At 39.9% G+C, this 23,159-nt stretch overlaps 2 protein-coding genes across 2 annotated transcripts in view; one reads left to right on the top strand and one right to left on the bottom strand.

Moving 5' to 3' along the window:
* adra1ab (adrenoceptor alpha 1Ab) overlaps positions 1–23,159 on the top strand; it is a 445,038-nt gene that overhangs the window by 397,778 nt on the left and 24,101 nt on the right. The window lies entirely within an intron of this gene.
* LOC310741170 (leucine-rich repeat transmembrane neuronal protein 4) overlaps positions 1–23,159 on the bottom strand; it is a 116,787-nt gene that overhangs the window by 90,877 nt on the left and 2,751 nt on the right. Inside the window, exon 2 of the mRNA XM_083568773.1 lies at positions 18,971–20,532. Within this exon, the coding sequence (XP_083424899.1) occupies positions 18,971–20,532 (1,562 nt within the window). The remainder of the gene's footprint in view (positions 1–18,970; positions 20,533–23,159) is intronic.

The raw sequence follows: 23,159 nt of genomic DNA, 5'->3' as shown, positions 1-23,159 counted from the left end.
CTAAGAGTGGCTGGGGATGGTTCCCTGACCGGGAATCGAACCCGGGTCGCAGCGGTGGGAGCGCTGCATCTTAACCACTAGACCACCAGGGGACCTTATATATATATATATATATAGATAGAGAGAGAGAGAGAGAGAGAGAGAGATAGATAGATAGATAGATAGATAGATAGATAGATAGATAGATAGATAGATAGATAGATAGATAGATAGATAGATAGATAGATAGATAGATAGATTGTCTAACCTTATTGTCATTATACATCTAACTGGATGTGCATATAACAATGGGTATAAATAAGATCAAAACAGAAGGGTACTATTTGAAAGTGAGCATGTGACAAAAAATAAACTCACACAGTTTTCCTTGAATTCCAAATGCTGAAAAGATTATTTAGCATGTGTTTAAGCTAAATAATGCTAAAACATATTTCAAAACATCCAGACTCCACCCACAGTTCTCATGTGTAGTCAAACAGGGAGTAAGAATTGAAATTGTGTTGTATGGGATATAATATATTAAGAGTTACAAATTAGCAAACATATCCCAGAAATACTTTGCTTGTAAGAAAGAGTTTTTTCCTGGCTATTAAATGAACGAATAAAAAGCTGGTGTGCAAACAAGTCCCAGGGTCCCAACTTTTCCATCTGAAAACCCTTTTCAATATAAATAAAATAAGACTGGACCGTACCTATGAAACGAGAGAAGCAGCTCTGTTTTCATGTTGCCAAAATATCCTCTAGTCGGTATAATTGGAGCCTTTCACAGAAAGACAGACAGATTGATACGGAGGCTTGCTAAAATCTGTCAAGAGCAGAAAGGCACCAAAATGGAGGCCTAGGAGGAAGCTCATGTCCCTTCTTTCCCTGCCCATATGGTTGTGCCAGCTGGATATGCCAAGCTCTCAAGGGATTCGGCAACAATTTCCTTTTCTGAATGCAACTTATCAACAATAATTCACCCCGAGGAAATAGGAAAAAAAAAACAAAAAAAAACAACAGCCTATTGGCACCGGCTTCAAGTAGGAGCTCCTGTCACAATGAGTGCAGCTGCCTCCATTTTGCCTTCAGTGACCAAAAAAAAAAAGCCCTTGTGTTTGCATTGATAAATGTAATGCCTGAAGAAGAGCAAGGGGTAAGAAGGTTTCCCCTCATAAAACGACACAATACGCCCTTCTGGATCAGCCTAAAACGATCCCCACAGTGCGAGTTTGGAAACATTGCTAATTCATCCATGTTTGTTTTCTGCCACAGTGGCTCCAAACAGAGATCTCTCACTCTTTTCTCTCTCTCTCTCACTCTCTTTCTCTCTTGATTTTGTGCCCACTCAGTGGATGAGAGCCACTGACAGGCACAAGAGCAGATGGGGATTGACAGGGCTCCTAGGCAAAGAGCTAATTGAGGGAGACTGGGGAGAACTTTGTAACACCAGCCGCAACAGGGGGAGAATCAATGCCCTCATAAAATGCACTGCTGCCCCACTCTGATCAAGGAGCTCATCGAATGAGCTCATTTCACGACTGGTGCAGATTATCTGGGACATCGTGGACTCATAATTTGAGATCTGGACCCAATTTCCACCTCTTCCCTGTCACTGTCATTCATCATAAGGTAAAAAAATAAAAATAAAAATACTGCTCCCTGTAGGGACTGAAAAGAGATTGCAGACAGCTGCTTGCTGTAATATGACTCAATATAAAAACAAATCTTCCTTGGCAGGCCATGATCCAGAAAACAGCTGAGTGGTCGAAATGTTCTACGATGACCTTGAGTCAAAAGAGAAGCCAGTTCTTTTTCTTTAAATATTCATCACAAAAGCAATGGCAAAAACTAAATCACCTCCGAGAGAAAGGTTCGGGTCAAACTTGTGCCGCGGCGTTAGCAAAGACTCGACAAATGGGCGCTCGGCGATGGCTGATGACGTGCTGCGTGATTCACAAGCTAGGCCAGTCTTGCACTCATCTTGCAGATGGTTGGAGACAGACTACAGCATGGAACACCTCAGGATCCGCAGAGGGTTTGAAAAGGCCGAAGCAGTCAACAGATTGGCCGATCTGGGATTTCAGCCTGGGAGCAAAAGAGGCCATCAACTGCCAGACATGATTCATTGCTCAGTACTAGCACACAGACAGGTAGATGATAAACCATTTAGATGAGTGCAGTGCAAGCCAGCACAAACCAGGCATTCAAAAAATACCTATTCATTATCATGCTTAGTCGAAGAGTCACAGCAGTATTGAGCTCGGAAAGCTGTTAAAGCCAAACAGGTTGGATGTGGCGCCATGTTTACACATTAGCTAGCATGGACTCTAATTAAGCTATCAACATGGTACAATGCACAGCATGCTTAGGGCTCTAAACACTAATGATTGTATAGAATTTCTCGAATATTCTGATTTCAAAAACCCAAATCGAAGCCATGTCTGTGTCCCTTACAGCTACATAGTAAACAGTGAATATCTGTAAAACAAACTGGTTTAGCTCACGAACTGAATGTCAGATTGTTGAGGGAAAAAAAAATAGAAAAAGAAACACAGGTCAAACTAAAGGAGGAGGAATGCAGATTACAACTTGATTCCCCCCTGTGATTTTGGAGGTTGGGTTGCTTGCGACCTAATCAGGACTGCCCTTGATTAAGAAGATATAAAAAATACAGCAAGTGTGTTACAGAAAACAAAAGGGACCAATGGACGATAGACCGACCGATGGATGGATTGATGGTAGAATCTTCAGCAAAGGACAAAAAAAAAAACAAATTCGGCAAAAAATATACACTAATCAGGCATAACATTATGACATCATAACATTTTGAGCGGTGACGTGATTAACACTGATTATCTCTTCATTATGCACCTGTTAGTGTGTGTATGTATTTATTATGCAAGAAGTGAACATTTTGTTCTCAAAGTTAGAAGCAGAAAAATTGAGCAAGTGAACTAATTTGAGCCAGTTTGACAAATTGTAATGTCTAGACGTCTGGGTCAGAGCACCTCCAAAACTGCAGCTCTTGTGGGATGTTCCTGGTCTGCAGTGGTCACTGTCTTTCAAAAGTGCTTTAAGGAAGGAACAGTGGTGAACTGGCGACAGAGTCGTGGGCGGCCAAAGATCATTAATGCACGTGGGGAGCGAAGGCTGGTCCAAGCTTCTCCTGTAGCTCAAACTGCTGAAGAAGTTGCCATTAATGCTTAATGGATCAGAACAGTTTTGGCAGCGAAAGGGGGACTAACAGAATATTAGGCAAGTGGTCAAAATGTTTTGCCTGATTGGTGGCCCTAAAGTTTGTCTGATTGGTGTATATACATTTATAAATCAAAACAGAGATAAGAAACGAATAGGAAGTCCCAAAACTTCATCATTAGGCATTAATCTGTGTTGTCATGGCAACCAGAGTATTCAACCCACAACCCACAAAGACGAATAATGTGATATTCACTGCTCACTATGTAGCTGTAAGGGACACAGACATGGTTTCGGTTTGGGTTTTAGAAATCAGAATATTCTAGAAATTCTATACAATCATTGGTGTTTAGAGCCCTAAGCATGCTGTGCATTGTACCATGTTGACAGCTTAATTAGAGTCCATGCTAGCTAATGTGCAAACATGGCGCCACATCCAACCTGTTTGGCTTCAATAGCTTTCCGAGCTCAATACTGCTGTGACTCTTCGACTAAGCATGATAATGAATAGGTATTTTTTGAATGCCTGGTTTGTACTGGCTTGCACTGCACTCAAAAACACTTAAATATGGACTCTAAAGTGTGATTTGCATTCCGTCCTAGAGGGTCTGCTCTTACATTCTACATATAAAATACACTATGTTTATGCATGAGTTACGACATGTAATAACATCATGTTATAATGCAAATATTTAGATCTCTGATTGTATTATTGAACAAGCGAATAAGGAGTAGGGGGATCTCTTCAATTGATTAGTTTACTGTAACGGCATGCCACAAAGTTTTTTACTCCACTTGTACCACAGCGATTCATCCTACTTTATTGTGCTTATTTTTACCAGTGAAATGATCTACTGCCAGATTTGCTGTTACAGAAAATTAACCCCCGTCCGACTAATCGAATTTGAGAATTTGACAGATAAATGATGCTTCCGAGTTGCTTAAGAGCTGCAAGTGCCACTGGGAAGTTTAATTATTATATACTCTAGTACTCCATTCAGTCTTCATGGTGGGATAGAGAAGAAGGGTGGAGAGACGACCGTGCTGGAAAGATCACGAATGGCTTTGATGTCGAGTTTGAGAGTGTTTCTTGGATGATCCGATATTTGACATTTTGAAGATAGCGCTGCTGAACTTTCGCATTGCCCTCTCATCTCCTTTTCAAATACAAGATAAAGGATAAAGGAGGGAGTGGGGCAGCAAAATAAGGTATGACGCAGTGAAGTGGATTGAGGAGAAAGGGAACAAAAGAAGGGGAAAAAAAGTTGACAGGCTAGCAAAAGAGTAATCAGAATCTGAAATCGGTGGAGAGAGTACAAGTTGGTATTACCATTTTTTCCTCGATATGTTATTGTACCTTGATCCCTAGATCAGGGCTCCTCTCTTGGGAAGGTGGAAAACGATTCTCAACTCGGCCTTCTGGTTCTTGTGTATAGTACAAACCCTGCACTGAAAAAAACTCTTATTTAACAGGATTTATCAGCTCCACATTGCTCTAGAGTACTGCAAATCTGTGCCTCACTGAGATTTAATTGCTGAATTAATTACAGCTGGAATCAACAGCACAACCTCACCACAACCTGAGAGCAAGCAGTGGTTAAGATACTGAGCTAATGACCAGGTTGTGAATCTAAACGAAGGGTTGTATAGACTAATCGCCTAATACACTTACTACTCGCCACAAAACAATACGGTTTTGTTCATAATTGCGCTAGGAGAATAATTCTGTCTTGACCACCACTGTGAAAACCTGTGTTTTAGAGGTTGCCCATCACCATCCAATGCAAATCTCCTTTCGGTTAGGGGTCGCTACAGCGGACCATCCGTCTCCATACCTCCCTGTTCTCTACGGGGGTGGTATCAAAAGGTTTTAATACTTGCTCTTTTTACAAGATTTATTTACCTACATTTACACACTATCACCTTCAAAATACTCTCTTTGCAAAGCAAAACAGCGCTCCCAGCGTCCCTGCCACCTCTGGAACATGTATTGGAGGTTTTCTTTTCGAAACATGTAAAGCACCTTCTGCGATGGTGTCAAACTGGTGACGTTTGATCTGGATCTTCATTTAGAGAAGATGGAGAAATTCACAGAAACCCAATCTGGCGAATAGGGTGGTTGCGGAGGTGAGATCATGTGGATCGTTCTCTGATGATCATCATGCACGAGTTGCTGAATGTTTTTGACATTTTGGGGGGTTGAGTTTGTCGAAGATCTTCCTGATCTCTCGTCATCTTTCAGTGATGTTCTTCAGCTCTCGAAGCATATGTATGTTAGGTCAAATGTCTCTGTGGCAGATTCAGCCAGTTTCCCACAGAATTTTACGTTTGCTCTCCGTTTTAACTTGGTTAAACATGGTAAAGCATGTGGTCAAAATAGCACTATTTATACTGTTAATCTCGAATCTTTTCATACCACCTTGTACATCTGCCTCTTTCAAACAAACCACCTGCATGTCTTCCCTCACAACATCCATAAAACTCCTTGGCCTTTCTCTTTTCCTCCTGCCTGAAGGCTTCATCCTTAGCATTCTTGTACTGATATACCCCATGTCCCAACACTGCACATGACCATCTCGCCAAAATGTCCTACCTTCATGTTCCCTATAATAAATTCATTTTAAATTCTATCCATCCGTATAAATCCTGAGGAAAATCGCAGCATTAAATCTGCTACCTTCAGCTCCGCCTCCTGCCTTTTTGACAACATTTGCAAGTCACAGATACCCTTCTATCACAGATCTCTCCTGCCACTGTTCTTCATCCACTTCACCCTGCCTGCACTCTTTTCTTTGCTTATTTAACATACAGTACCCTCCAATACTTTCACAGTCGACCCCAGGGATTTAAGCTCATACCATCCGGTGCAATGATGTCAGTTGTAAAAAAACTTTCCAAGATGAGAAGACATGAAACCACATCTCAAACCAAGCTTAGATTGTTTTCTATCTTTCTCTACATGTTACTCCTCAGATATGAACCCAAATGAAAAATTCTTAAGTCATGTGTACGCCCTAAAGGACTGGCAAATGTTAAGTATTATAAATATCAGTTTTCATCATTCACTGACTGGGGGTATTGTGCAAAAGGAAAATGAAACAGATCATCTTATATATGAGTAATGAGCCTGAAGTGTCACACAGGGAAAGGAAAAAAAAATACAGTGGAAGAATGACAGCGGAGAGCTGCAAGGCGCTGGGGGAGGCAGAGGGTACAAACCAGGGAGGCCGTAAGTGGATCATTTGATTTAGGAAAGCCGCTGGGGCTGGTGGTAAAGGGGCTGTTTACTGCTCCACAGCCTTTCCACAGGAGCATTAACCAGCCACGGCTCTGAAAAATAGGCCATCTGTAGAGCGCAACAGGCTCGAGGCAGAGAGTCGAGCTAAAAATTCGCATCAAAAACTTTTCCGAGAAGAGATCTGAATTACAAAAGATACGGAACGTTAAATAGTTTCCTCGCCTAATGCTTTGAGTTTTACCACTGATTTACCCACTAAGTCTGAGCATGTTTAATTAAATCTGAGAACGACTCCCCAAATATGAGTGCCAAAGAATAAAGATGTCAGATGCTGCCTAAAGCAGCTGCAGACAATTAAACCTTTGAGGGCGTTATATCTCTTTTAACAAGCTCGTCCATGCTAATTTGGAGTCACACAGGCACCCAAGATTTGCACTGACAATAGAAATCAGGACTAATTTGCCACTTCATTCGCTCACGCATGGGGTGTCCTGCCACTGGGGAACGAGAGGTGCAGTCATTACTTGCAGAATGATTTCACGAGCCTGACACCAGCTGGGATTACGCTCCGTGTTCTTTCAATCCCGACAGGCCAAGGTGAAAGACAAGACACCGCCATCGATGGAGTGAAATGTGACAGGATTTTATTATGACCACCGAGCAGAGAACACCTTCAGAGACCGGCACAACACACCATTCCACTCCTTCTGTTTGAGTATAAGATCCATCAGCGTTCGTCTCTTGGGGAAGAAACAAAATTACGGTTTTCACATCATTCTTTTACTCATTATTTCTTTTTGTCGTTTTATTTTATCTTCTTTTTGCTTCATTCCATTCTTTCATTTTCCCTTTTGCATTCTTTGTAAGTAAACTGAGCAAACATCATCCAATCAGTTTTAATCATTGCTCATGACATGCTAAGTGGGATTAATAAATTAGCCCCAGAACTCAAGCAGGCAATTCACCAAGTATAATCACATGACTGATAGCAGTGATGCCCAAACCTACTGTTGCAGCGGGTGTGGGCAAGCACCGTTCTGTGAATTGAGGCCAGAGCCAGTGAAAGTGAGTAGTAGGAATCCAACACCTGTGAATAATTTTTATTACGTTTTCACGACTGCTCTGTGTGTCTGTCTTTAGCTCTCAAGGCTTCTATTTCTCTTGCTTTTTATCTTTCTGCTGCTGACAGAAACAGAGAACACTCAGGTGTTTGATTCTTTCCACAGCACACACTTGACCACACCCATGCTACTACTTATCCTAATACTACTTTACCGTATTTTGGTGTTTTTCTTTTTATTTATAGCCTTCATTGTAAAAAAACTATATATATATATAATTTACTATAATGATTTTTGTACTTAAATGTTTACATTTTAATGTATATATATATATATATATATATATATATATATATATATATATATATATATATATATATATATATATATATATATATATATATAAACTACATGCCATTAAATTTTTTGGTGTTTTTATAAAGAACAAAGGAATGTTTTAACAATGCTAGCACTTTTTTTTTTTTTTTTTGCAAATCCATAAATTCCAATCAACTTTAAAGGGGCCTATCTGAGGACATTAAAGAAATTAGCATAGGCCATGCTCTCCACTTTGCCACTCCAGTAGGGATCAATGATGCCATTATTGAGCCTGGCATTGAAAAGTCAATATCTAAAGTGTATCTCTGTCAATGCTTACGAAGCAACACAGACAGGGTGCCAAACACCATTGTTTTTTTAAGAGCTACTGTCCGATTTTAACGGCAAAACTATTTACAAACATTTTCTTGACCACCTCTCATAACCTTTCAATATGCATTTGATCCTTGAGATGATACTTGGATAAATAAATCTTCACAACACAAGCTTTGCACCGGATGACCTGGCCAATGCTAGTCTCTATGAGCATGGAGACATGCCTACCAAGTGTCCAAGTGACCATGTCGACTGCAGCAAGTCAGAATAAAATGCTTTTTGTCATGCTTTCTTCCTCTCCATCAGCAATGCATGTGTTCTGACATTCTACTACTCAGAGGGCTTTTTTATCACCTTGTGGCATACAGCAGCCATCCACTTGGGATCAGAAGAAAGACACTTGGAAAGAAAGAGAGAATAAAACATTTGCAGGTGGAGGAAAGAACAAGAAAATGCGTCTGAGGTGTTGTTTATGAGAAGAAACAGAGAGAAAACCAAAGAAAACCAAAAATGGAAGGAGACGGTGGGGAAGAGATTTAGAGCAGAGATGAAAGTAAAGGTATACAACAAAAGATGAAAAATAAGACAGAGAGGAAGTGTGAGTCGAGGAAGCCGAAAATAAACACAGAGATTAAGAGAATCAAAGAAAAAAGGCAATGTGTAGGGATACAGGGAGGAAGGGAATATAGAGCGAAAGGCACACAATAGAGAGGACACTCATTAAGGGAAGATGAATTCATTACACAAGTCTCTTTATGCCAACTCCTAAAAGCAGATCCATGCACCCTCCACTAAACATATAGCAACATAAATCTTTTGAACTGCTAAGCATTTGCCATGTTTAAATGGAGTCGGTTGTCAAATTAGAAATTTGAGATTCAGCTTCCTTATATGTCTTCATATATTGCATACTAGCTGCATGTTGCTCAGCTCCATGGCTACCCAGGCAAATGCCTTGGCCACAGATTGCTATCCATGGTACTGAAAATGCATCATTAAATAAATACACCTTAGTGAGTTGAAGCGTGTACGAGGTGGTATCAAGACTAGTTTTGTAACAAGTTTTGCACGGAACACCTCGTCGCAGCATCGCCGTGTGTCAAACGTATGTCATGTCAAAACTCTCTGTGGCAGATTCGCCCTGTTTCACGCAGGATTTCACGTTTATATATTTGTTCTAACTTGCTATCAGAATAGAAACTTTTTGAAGACCACCTCGTATCTTGACACCTACTTCAATTTCCTAACCAGCATGTTTTTGGGAGCTACAAGTATACAAGACAATCTAAAGAAAGCTTATTTTGAAAAATTTGGAGAAATTCCCAAACAAGTATCCCAATCTCTAAACTGACGTGTTCCCCTTGGAGCTGTCAGTACTCTCAGGCATAACAATTTACAGCCCCAACAATCCTCCTCAAAAACTCTATTTTTCCTACATAAGCACTAGAAAATGTTTTCCTACTCGGTGTAATTTCTGTTTTGCTCCTCAATGGGTATTCAGAAATACCAAACAGAACAAAATATTTCCAAGGTTAGACATAAAAAAATAAAATAAAAATCATTATTCTTCCTGCACCAGAGATGAGAAATGTTCGTGGCATTGATTGCAGGTCTGTTGTAATGTGAAAAGTCTTTCATGAGCGAGTAATAGATTTTTCTCTGACTTTTTTTTTTTTATAATGTGAGAATTTCCCTGAAAAGCTATTAAAAACAGGGACTAAATGGAACAATGGGTCAAACTTGAATTAGCAGAAGATTGGTCTCTTTTCTTTCCTTTTGGTCAGATGAGAAAGAAAGGTACTGGGTAAACTTGCCAAAAGGTTTTCAAATAACCTGTACGTGTGAATGTAATTAAGGACCCTTTCACTCAATTTGGAAGAGTCTGCCATGGAAAGCAGCACTTGAAACGCCCACCAGGTCCCAAACCGCACATGTACATGCAAGCTGGAGCCCGGGTCTGTATGATCAAACGGGATAAATTAATTTGAAGCTGAGGGCTCTCACCAGAGGTATGCCTTGTGTTCTGTTGAATCGAGTCCAGGTGATTGGCTCCTAAATTGCAGGGAATGCTACAGTTACATATGCGCCCAAGTGTGCTTAAGTGCATGCCTGTTTTTGCGTGGGCAAAGCTGGCACAACCATTCCATAATGCACTGGTTCAGATTTTTGCAGACCTTCCAAATGGATGCCGAGCGCAAAGGGGTTCTAAAAGGCTTCTTGTTGCTGTTATGAAATGTTTCGAGTCAGCTATCTGATCTAAAAAGTGCACATGGTGGTCTTGCAGGATATACCTGCTAAGCAGATAGAAAGCTAGAAAATGAAGCTTTTAGTGTACTTCAGCTTGTACTGAGTGGGTAGAAGTGGGCAAATATCTGAAGGTCAGGCTTTGACCAGCTGTGTCCTGTGGGTGGACAGAACAACAAAATATAAAAGGAAGTGATATCACACTTTCTTGGGCTGTCTTGCTTAACCGGTGGCAGTAACTCACTCCAGGGTGGCTGACTGCTCTGCCCTTGTGTTGTTCTCCAGCCACAAGTTTATGATAATCTTAATAAATGATGTGGTGCAGAGACATTAAATTGTGCAATTGCCACTAAATCACATGGCGTGCGCCTCTTGGGTAGGACAGTTCCATCTCTTAGCCTTTGAAAATTTGGACAGCATTAATGATAATTTAAAGTGCGCTCGATAATCATGCGCAAAATGTTCGGTGTTGAATATTATGATGTCGTGTCTAAACGAGTAGCATGCTTATCACTTGGTTATACATCATCTTGTGTATTTAGGACTAACATTATCTCACATTTTTTTGCTATATAACAGGCTAAATATGCCTAAGAGTAGGCATGTGCTTGGTGTATTGTGAGGCCCCATACTGTGAGTTGGCAAATGATATGTTTATTATCTAGCTCATGAGGTAAAGCAATAACATGCTACCCAGTCCTTTGTTTTAGGTTGCCTGGGAAATCAAATTAATGAGGCTCCATGGACAAATAGGCATTGGACAATATTTGTTATACAATTTTCACACATTGTATGTAAGGATATGATGCATAACAGTTTCCTGGTATGCTGCTTTAAAAACTACTCCTTCCTACTCCTCCGGAAGTAATTGCAGCGTGACTTACTTGCGCAGACGCCAATATGTTTTGTTTATGCACTTTTTTCAGTCATGTTAAAATTGCTTTAAAAAAACTCAACTTCAGCACCACCCGCTGTTCCACGCACCCACTAACACTAATGTCTGGCATCTCGATTAATGGTGTCTGGGCAGGTCTGCTACATGTGTGCCGTCTGTCAGTAACAGGCAATGCTAGACACTTACTACTGCGTGTAGAACCGCCCTGCTAGCATTCTTTTTTTTTTTTCCTCCAGTCCAATTACATACACGTGAATGGGAAGCATGTATTTATACACACACACACACACACACACACACACACACACACACACACACACACACACACACACACACACACACACACACCTCCTCTGACCTACAGACCCTTAGAAAGCATACCTGCTCCCTCGTTTTCAGTGCATTTTCCTGTTTTTGTTGTGTATTCACCTTTGTGTCATCTTCAATACAGTTTCTTTTTCCCATTATAGCACATACGGTGGCGGGGACGGGGTAAAGAGCTATTTCAGCTCCAATATTTTCGTAATAAAATACAAGCTGTACAGGGGTACCGTTCTAATGAAATCTTCCTTCGCTCACTTTACAAAGACATGGCATGCATATGAAATCCATTTTTCACAGCAAAACACAAAGACCCAGGTGGCATCGCTTCGCGTTCTTCGTTTGTGCTCGAACACTTGACACAGTTTTCGAGCTTACAGAATTATCCTCAGGTGCAAAACGAGTTTTTTCACGGTCAATAAGCATAAGGAAAACGGTCCTTAATCTCCTCCTTCCTTTTTCTGCATTTTTTTTTTTTGTTGCTGACCTGATAACCAGATTGGTGGCACACACATTAATCTTCAACAATTGCTTTCTCTTGTCAAGAGGATTAGTCCATTTTCATTATTTACAGGGCTGAAAGCTAAAAAAAAATGATCAATTTGATGAATAAAAAACGTTCGAGTTCAGCCTAATGGTGATTAATTTCTCAATCAAATGGCTTTTGGTTAAAACGAGGAAAAAAGTTAGAATTTGTTGTTCTTTGTTTTTTTTTTTTTGTTTGTTTTTCTTCAAAGCAAATGGATCAGTCGAAAATGTGCATGCATTAAGGACCTAAGCCTTTAATGCGAATGTATCATGACTACAATACAGAGCACAACCAAAGAGCCATGCTAGTGCCCTAATTGCTCACAGGCAAGAGGGATAAATATTGAATGGCATCCAAGCCTTTTGAGATTTTGAGTCAGTAAACACACATTAGCGCATGTCAGCATGGGTTCTTCTGTGCTTTTTTTTATGTGGATGTATGAAATAAATAAATTATCGGTTTTAAAACTTTAATATTAAACCAGCCTTTAAATTAAACAAACTTAATTAAAAATAAAAAATAAAATAAAAAAGTCATATTCAATCTAAAAATGAAAAAACATGGCATGGTAGTGCTCTAAGAAGCTTCCTTACAGTTACAGGCTTCCACAACCCTGAGCTTTGGTTACTGTTTGTGTGTCCCTGTGGGTTTTTTCCAGGAATCCTATCCGGGGTGTAATTCCACTTCCCGCCTCTTGGTGTTTCTTGAGTGGGCATCGAATACCCTGCAACCCTGACCCAGGACAAAGCACTTAAGATAAATAGATAGATAGAAAGATGGATGAATGTATGAATTGCTTTAACTACACATTTCCACTTGATGACAAGCAAAAATCAAATGACAGAGCGTTCCAAACTTCAGAGTTTTCCATTTTCAGCACTTTTCCTCATATCCATTATTTGACCTGGGCGGATCAACAACTATCTCCCAGTGTTGCTTCACAGTCATGCAGGACATTGAGATTTTACATTAAGATATGTGTGTAACTTTATATTTCTACCCCAAGAACAGAGAACAGGGTCATATGCAATAAAAAAAAAATGATAATAAATAAATAAATAAATAAATAAATAAATAAATAAGTTCAAAAAAATCAAAACAAAAGTTCCTGGAAAATTATGCATTTTCTTGGGGCTGTTGAATAACTTGCCTATTTTATCTTCTTTGTTAAACATATACAAAATCTCTTGTGGTAGTGATTTTCATTAGAGCAGTGGTGCCTAGTGGGTTTAAACAAATAAAGAACATTTATTGATCTATTCTTATATAGACTAAATATTAAATGCAAACTGCTATCGTTCATTTTTACAATAATTTTTTTCTAAACTCTTTCTCCAAGCTATTTTCAGAAGATGTAAATTTCTTTTCCATCCCCAGGAGACTTTTTTTTTTTTTCATTTTTGTCAATCCGAGGCAACAGGTGAAACACTGACACATCAAATTGCAGGCTAATCAGCTATTCATCATGCATAATTCATGTTTCTAACAATTCAAGGTTTGAAAGTGATGTGCCTGAACAGGTGGAGGATCCTGCAGCTGGAGGAAGTGAAGATGTGGACCTGCTCGACAGCAAGGCGACAACCCGGCCCCCTTCATCTCTCTGACAAGTGGGCCTCGTTATCCTTTTCCGCTGTTCTTTAAACACGTGTCGAGGCGTCGAGTTGCTGTTCAGACCGAACCTGACCCCGCCCTGTTGCAAGGGCTATTGAATGACAAACACCTCATTACTGGTCCCGACGCAGCTTTGTGAGATTCACGGGGCAATAAATCCTTACCGTGGGCATCGTCAGTTTCATCGATAAAGACATCTTTATTGCTTTGCTTTTCAAATCAGTCCCGCATTGTACTCCGGGAATTACGTTTAACAACGCAGGATGTTCAATTTTCACTGAAGCACCTGCTTTACAGCGAGCTTGTCTCAAGGTTAGAGCAGAGGAAGCTCTCTCTCTCTCTCTCTCTCTCTCTCTCTCTCTCTCTCTTTCTCGCTTTCTTTCGCTCTCCCTAAACACTCTTTATCCGGCGTTTCTTGTCACTCGTGATAAGACGCCGAGGGTAGAAAGGTGTCAGGAGAACGTGCGTTTCCAAGACAAAAGCCGAAAGCAAGCCGAAACGTATGTTTGAATCTGGCTCGTTAGTGTGATGTGAAAAGACCCACAAGTCAGTTGTGTGAGCAGAATACCGAATCGCAGGAGAGCGAACAGGACTCATCAATCACCGGCTGACTTCGACTCTGCTGCACCACCGAGCAGCCGAACCACATCATGTCCGCCGCAGGAGATGGAGAGAGGATGCGGTAAACAAGTCACACTCGTAGACAGAAAGGAAATGGAAGCACAGAAAATGCCTCTTTGCTATATTATGACCCCCTTTTTGATAAAGCAACTGGCTAATTAGCGCTAATTTAAGCAACTGGAAGACTAATTACATGTTTTTGCTATAACTATTTATTTAACAATAATAATACATGAGTGCATTTTAATGAAAATTACACGGTAATGAGCAAAAACAGTATATATACTGTATATGCTTAGCATGAGTGCAATTAAACGCTATACTTTTATTATTTAGAAAGTGACCAATCATTTGTGATTAATATATCTTGTTTGATTTCTCTGTCTCTCAGCACCACTGCTGCTACGTAAACGTGACTCATCGCAACGCGACGAAGACCGAGGCGTGTCATGAGAGTCACATAGAATACAGATTAACATGGCAGAGGCAGAGCTTGCTGGAGCCAAAAACGAAAATAGGACTGTTTTTGTCTTTTTTATTGCATTTTTTGCACTACAAAGGCCTGTCTGTAAAAAGGACAAGTGCCAATTGATCATCTTGCTGTCTCTTTGAACCAAAGAAATAAAAGTGAAGCATCAGTATCACATTAAATTGAATCATATGTTTTCTATTGTGTCGTGTTTAATCGCAACGAAATCGGATTGCGATGCACCGTAATGGGGAGGAATCAGATCGCATCGCATCAGTAGCTGCTTCATATGTATCTTTAGTGTATCGTATCATTGGTTAATCGCATTGGCTTCACTTAAAGAGATGCACATCCCTTCATATATATTATCATGGTATAATAACCTCCAGAAGAGAAAAGATGATGTTCCACTAGATCCTGTAGTGTGCGTGTGGGGATTTGTGCTCATTCAGCCACAAGTCAGGAACTGATGTAGGTGAGGTGAGGAGGCCTGGGGTGCAGTCAACATTCACATTCACGCCAAAGGTGTTCAATAAGGTTGAAGTTAGAGCACTATAGCAGAAGATCTTCCACTCCAACCCATGTAAACCATATCTTTAAGGAGCTGGCTTTGTACACAGGGGAATGGTCATGCTGGAACAGGTTTGGCTCTGCTGGTTCTATTGAAGGAAACATTTCATGCTACATTCTCTTGCACTCTGGTAACAGTTTGAGAAAGAACAATTTATGGCAAGGTGTCTCAATAAGTCCATATAATGTGGTACAAACCTTTATTTCTGGGTTGATTTAATAGTAAGTTTTGTGCAGTACTATGGTGAAACATCTACTGTATCTATGCCCAGAGCTGAACATGCTGGCAGATTTATCAATGTTTCAGGCAGAAATATCCTGCTAAATGAATCTTCTTCAGACCTCCTGAACCACCAGCATCAAAGTATCAATAATTTATGATGAGGATGTGCATGACCAAAATGTTTCATCTGACCACAACACATGATGCTTCGGGTGTCCAATTTCCTGAAGTTTCAGATGTTTATTTATTTGTTTGACTGATTCCATAAATAATGGATTTATGGAAAACATTTGCCAGAAGTGCTGAACATTCGTTTTTAGGAAAGGAGCAAAAATATAGAACGAGGATGAAGAAAAGCACTCAAAAGTGTATAGTTGCTGGTATTCAGGCATAAGCCTTTATTATAAATGGATCTTAACAGTGGTTTACATTCATTGGTTAGTGGTATCTGGAGCGCCAAATCACTAAGCAGCTATTAGTGAGGAGTCTTTCATAAATGATTCGTTCATTTTGAGCATGAGCAAAGCATCACAAAATCTCTGTAGGTTATATACAGGAACCCAAATTGATTTGTTTACATCTCGACTCTTATAGTCCGAGTCTTTTATCACGTGACTCCCGTAGATGCTATGCAGTGCATTAAACAGGAAACAGAATCGAATCATTCATGAGTCCTCTGGTCCGAATTATTTGTCTTTTTGTCACGCAACTCCCATCTGATTAAAGAAACGAAATGAACTAAATGACAAAAAAAAAAGGATTCATTCAACGAGATTCAAAGAACCAATTTGCTAAAATGATTCGATCTTCCAATCACTACAATTGTATGTTTGTCATCTTTGTTTGAATCTTATTGTGGAAATTTGTCATGTCATTATTATTATTATTTTTTTTTATTTGAAGTCTACTGTAATTATTTTGTGTTGGTTCCAGTTTTAAACTGGTTTGTTTTTTTTCAAGTTTGACAATTTGGGTTCACTCATTATGTAGATTACACCTTTTATTTCTGGTTATTTTTACATGAAATGTTGCCAATACTGCAAATCCCTCAAGCACTGTAAGTGAGCCGATCCCTAAGACATACCTTAAACAGGATTTGTTGTATTTTATGAAAGCATGGTTTAAATCATCCTGTGGTTAAAAGTTAACAAGATAACCCAATGGAACCTCACGCCTCCTGCAACTCGCTCGCGTAGCTAACTCGCTCGATGAATGCCCTGAGGATGCTCCAAGATGAAATGCAAATAAAATGTGGAAGTCTTCTATGATGAATGTCTAGATGAATCAGTCACAAAGCAAATGAGCCCAATCTGTGGGAGTCTTTCACACACTGCTGCGCCTTTTGAAAAGAAAAACGTTTTTTTTTTTAACTGAAGCAAACAGGAGTTTGTCTGGAAGCCATTCTATATGCCCGTGAGCTCTCTGCGGCATTGACCATCTTCCCCTTTTTCTGTCAGTCCGTTTCCCTTACCTGTTTACCCATCTTGTATCGTGTCTTTCCATCTATCATCTTCTCCCCTGCACTGTTTAGGTTCAAGACCGATTCGTGCGTCCAAGTGTTTCTGTCGTGGCATTGCCAGACGGATTGGCTACGACTGATGCGAACATTCCTGCAAGGAGCTGACAGGTTTCCAAGACCCAGAGGGAAGGAGGAATTGCTGCTAGTGCAGCTGAACACAAAAATATCATCACCATCACCATAAATATAATCGTCAAGGGATACCTCAGAAACACGATCATTTCCATACTTATATATATATATATATATATATATATATATATATATATATATATATATATATATATATATATATATATATATATATACATACATACATACATACATACATACATACATACACACAAATAATGCTTATTAAATAAATAAGGAAAAAAAAAGAATAAAGGTTCGGATTTGAAACTGAAAATAGATTTAAAAAAAAGCAATAGGTAAAAAAGCTGCCGGAAACGAGAGGGCTGGATGATCTTGTTACAGATTCATCAGCAGGTTCACGTTGCTTGAGGAAGCTTGTTAGAGTAGAAAGAGAAAAGACAGGAAAGTGCTGTCCTTTCTGGTAACACAATCACAACACTGGCAATCTAAACCCCTTATTAAAATCACATCAAAAGGGGGCAAGAAGACACGGCGTTCGCCGAAGCACATACAAAATCAGGGTTTGTTGTTATGAGAGTGTTTGATGTCCATGTGCATGATAAGTTATAAAGGGTCGGATGATACCTGAATTATTTATTTTGGTAATTACGCTTGCGTTTTTTTCAGCTGTCTCAGCAGATTGTCCTCTCCTGATATAAACCATCCCGAAAAAAGAATTCATTCTACAGACTTTGAATCTAAGTTTTTTTCTGCGAGTCAATTTATATAATAAAAAGATCCTCCAACAATAAAGCAGTGATTTTGGAAAAGATTTTAACGCTCCAATCGATCAGCCTTTTTCTGCCAGCTAGCATAGCATATTGCACTGAAGTTAAGACATTTGTAGCTATTCTGTTACTCAGGGCCATTGTTTGCAGGCATCTCATTGGTGGATTTCAGTTAAAAAAAAAAAGAAAACATCATATTTCACACCAAATTGCTAGTGAGCCAAGCGATGAAAGAAAACTAGCTTCATTAGATTCATTGTCTTCAGTTTTGCCAAGTCGTCTGGTTAAAGTAGATTTTCGCATTTTTTTTGTAAGAAAAATGAGAACCAGTAGGAAACATTTGCGCCACTTCGCTATCCGAATGCAATCTAATGCATCAAATGATCTATTTTCTATTACCCGTAGTGCTTCTCCCCTATTTACCACACTGCAGACATTGTATTTGTGCTAAGAAATGAAATGTAATCGATACAAAATCTTTCAACCCACAACATTAAAAAAAAAAACTAAAACAAAAAAACTTTGTTTAAAAAGTACATTTGTGCAGGTAAACAGTGTCTCTGCGATCATATGTGCTGATGTGACAGCAGATATTTATTGCAAATACAGCAGTGGTTTTTTTTGTTGTTTTTTTTTTTCCAAAACGACTCTGAACACATACAACATATCACATTCTTTAGCATACTGAAATCAAAATGCACACATTTGCCAGAAATCAATGAAAACAAACAACAACTAAAAAAAAAAAAAAAAAACAGTCCGAGCCAAATAGCATTTAAAGTATTTGACATCCCACTCTTATAAATATTTCTAGCCGCCAACATGGAATCGACAAAATGACAAAACCAAAATCACGGCACCATTTTTCTAAAAGCAATTTACACCAAGCTGTTTTTTTTTTTTTTCTTTTCCTTTCAATGCCAAACAGGGAAAAGGTTTTGGTTACAGAAGTTAACAAGAAGTGTAGAGTCATACCTCACATTCTCTGGAACCGGATATGGAGTATGTGCATGGCCCTGTTCCATTGACCAGAACATCGGTGGCCTCAGAGCCTGAAGGTTTGTAGTCCACATAGTACTCCTGTAAGGGGGTGCTGAGCGTACGTTCAGTCTCCCGTGACTTTTTCCGGCGTTTGCGGGCAGCTGAAGAGTTTTCCTGCAGCTGCTTGACGCTGCTCGGGTAGCGCTTCCACGACACATAAATCACTAGGAGAATCATTGCGACGGATAAAAAGAGTGCGACGCTCCCTGCCACTATCTTGTGGAAGGACACAGGCTCAAAATCTTGATCAGGTTGAGAGACATCAGATTGGGGTGGTCTTGAAGGGGTGGGATGTTGCAAGGAGGTGCCCTGGCCCCTTCTGCTGCCTCCAGAATGAAGCGTGGGTGCAAAGGGAAGAGCTGCGTTCAGAGCGGGGGCACCCGAAAGGGTAGTTGTAGAACTTGCAAACGAGGGAGTAACATGAGTGACCTTGCACACACCACTTGCCTCGACAGCATCCAAGACTTTCTCACCTTGAGACTCTTTGGGCGAGGCGCAAATCATGGGAGTCTCCTTGTTCCCTTGAAAGTTTTTCAGCCAAGCTACCAGAGGACAGACCGCTGGTCCACAGTCCCACATGTTGCCAGCAAGGCTGATCATGCTCAGGGATATCCAAGCTGACACAACTTCCTGAGAGATGTTAACCAGCTTGTTGGAATCCACATTAAGTGTCTGTAAGTTTGGCATGCATTTGTAGACCTCTGGCTCCAGCTCCTGTAGGTCATTCCCTGAAAGGTCCAACTTCTGGAGAGAACTCCAGGTCCATGTTAGTCCCTCACTCATGGTCCGGATGCGATTCCACTGCAGGTAAAGAGCGCGCAGGTTATAAAGCCGGGGAAAGTTGGAAAAGTTGATTTTCGAGAACTGATTATGCTCCAGATGGAGTTCTGTCAGCTTCACGAGCCCAGACATTGCGTTACGTGTGATACTGCGCAGCCGGTTATATCCAAGGTCGAGGAATTCAAGATTGCGGCAATCCTGAAACAGGCGAGATGGTAGGTTCTTCAAAGAGTTGGAGCGCATGTGCAAACTGATGAGTTTGCGCAGTCCTTGGAACTGACCTGGCTGCAGGGCCTGCAGTTTGTTGTACGATAGGTCAAGGTTCCTTAGATTTGGTACCAGGTGGAATGTGGTATTATGCAAGTGCATGATCTTGTTGGAGCTCAGGATTAGCTCTTTGAGCCTCCGTATTCCTTGAAAAGCACGAGCGTCCACGGTCGCGATGTAGTTGTGGTCAAGATAGAGCCAAATGAGCTGGTTGAGGCCAACAAACTGGCCAGTACGCAAGCTTGCCAAGCTGTTGTAGCGCAGAGACAAACCCTGACAGCCACCAGACAGGTTTTTTGGCACGTCGCGGAATGCACTGGACTCGCAGTAAACAATCTTGCCATCGCAGCGGCAGCTCCGTGGGCACGGCCGCTCACCATTCGAAAAACTCGCAGAGAGCCATGCCTGCACCAGCAGCACCACAAACCATCGCCGTCGCATGGCAGAGCCTGAAAGAAAGCAGATGTAAAAAAGAAAAAAGAAAGTTTATTTTTTTTTTCTAAAGGGGTCACTGTTAATGCTCCATCTTAGAACCAACATATTCCATCATTGGACACACAGGATTTAATTAACAATGCTGAGCACCTGAATTAGTTCTGTCACAGCTTTTACATCTAATAATAGCAAACATTGTATGAGAACCAACCATTTATACAACACAACTGGATCCACTGCAGTATGAAAGGAACAGGGTTTTTAAGACATGCCCGAGCCACTCTATTAGACCAAAATTACTACTTAAATGAGTGGCAGCCAACCAAATCATTACGCTTCCCTGGACCTGCTGCTGCCATGCTTTCAGCCTTTGTGCAATTGAATTTCTATCATGCACAGGTGAGACATTTATATCCTTTTTTTAAATATGATCAACTCTGGTATAAAACTGATTTAATAACTCTTTATAAGCTTAAATTCATAAGCAGCAAACTATTATTTTTTTCTTGTTCTCAGCGTTAATTGTATTGCTTTTCTATTATTAGATAGTAGATCTCTATCCAGTTTCCAGATTCATGAATCGGTCTGAGGGCTTCTCTCGGACCTTTTAAATTGAATTAAGCTCAAACATTAATCCATGGCCTCAGCTGTTATTGGTTTATTATATCAATTAATTTATAATGCACATAGAAGAAAATGGATGGGATGGACGTATCGGCACATTCTGGTGACACTGCTCTTCATTATGCAATTAGCCCGGTACTGGGGTGTGTGTCTAGTAAAAAAATCTGATCTAGTAAAAAATCTGAAATCTGATTACTCCCAGACGTAATGTCTAGAGTGACTGATAGAGAAAATACTCTTATACAGGTCTACATAGAGAATAGCTGTACTGCCCCCCTATGACACAGGAACAGTAATCAATAAAATCGGATCGATGGCTAATCGAACTCAAATCAGTTCATACAGAAGGATGCAAGAATATTGCATAGTCAACCAGTGATCTGATCTGATCTGATATTTCAACCAGTATCTTTGGTCTAATATAAATCTGAAATAAACAAACTCAAATGTATTTATTTATTTAGATTTTTTTTTTCAGCACAGCATAATGTTGGAATTCTGGCTCGGACTCATCCATAACTACAGCAATGCAGTGCATCATTTGGTCTCGGCTAAAGAAATGCGCAGAATTCTACTTTTCATGTTGCTTGTTTGCAATAATAACTAATGAACTGAAACCACAAGTCATACATGCTGGATATTAATGTTGGGAAAATGTGAACGTTCACCTGCCCTATTGTCTTGCATCCTAGACAGGAACCAAGAAAATTTATAAATAAATAAATAGATAGATAGATAGATAGATAGATAGATAGATAGATAGATAGATAGATAGATAGATAGATAGATAGATAGATAGATAGATAGATAGATAGAGAGAGAAAGAGAGAGAGAGAGAGAGAGAGAGAGAGACTAATCAGGCCACATCAGGTGATTATGACCACTGAAATTTTTCCTATCTAATAATCACTAAAATTAATAACACTGATGATCATCATGGTACCTGTTTGTGGGTGGATTTATTTATGAGGCAGCAAATTACATTTTTGTCCTCAATGTTGATGTTAGAAGCAAAAAAAATGGGCAAGTATAAGGATTTGAGCGAGTTTGACAAATTGTAATGTCTAGACGTCTGGGTCAGAGCATTTCCAAATCTGCAGCTCTTGTGGAATGTTCCTGGTCTGCAGTGGTCAGAATCTATCAAAAGTGGTCCAAGAAAGGAACAGTGGTGAACCGGCGACAGGGTCGTGAGCGGTCGAGGCTCATTGATGCTATTAATGATTGATGGATCAGGGCGGTTTTGGCAGGAAAAGAAGACCAACACTATATTAGGCAGGTGGTCATAATGTTATGCCTGAACAGTGTTTATGTAATAAACAGTATATACACATAAACACCATATGAATAATGCATTTGCCTGTTAATTTCATTCTGCAGTTACGTAATCATAATAGTAACTTTAATTGGGGTCATAAAAGTCCTTCCATTTCCATTTAATGAATATACATTAGGCATCTGTCAGTTTTATATTAATAATGAAACATTCATACACTCAATAAGCACTTTATAAGGAACGCTTTACAACTTTACAAACACTGGTTAGGGCCTTCTAGTGCTTTCAAACAAACTCATTTCACTGTGCCATGGATTTCACAAGATGTTTGAAGCATTCCTATGAGATTTTGCGCCATGCTGACATGATTGCATCACGCGATTCCTGCGGATTTTTCAGGTGCACCTCCATGCTGTGAATCTCATGTTTTCTTTTCCAGTTGGATTCAGATTCTTTGACTGAAAGGCCACTGAAGAACCCTGTTTGGTTTGCTTTGAGACATGGTGCATTATCATGCTAGAATAAACCATTAGAAGATGGAAAACTGTGGCTATGAATGGATACACATGATCAGGCTCATAGACTGCTGGATTTAAGCCATGACTGATTTATATTTATGGACACCAAGAATTCTAAGAAAATATTCCCCATACGATCACACCACCTTCACCAGTCTGAAATGCTGACACAAGGATGGGTGGGTCCATGAAATCATGTTGATTGTGTAAAACTCTGATCCTAACA

Source organism: Silurus aristotelis (genome assembly GCF_946808225.1).
Source record: "Silurus aristotelis genome assembly, chromosome: 18".
Classification (NCBI taxonomy): domain Eukaryota; kingdom Metazoa; phylum Chordata; class Actinopteri; order Siluriformes; family Siluridae; genus Silurus; species Silurus aristotelis.
Note: the sequence above shows the minus strand (reverse complement) of the source record. Positions and strands in the feature narration are given on the sequence as shown.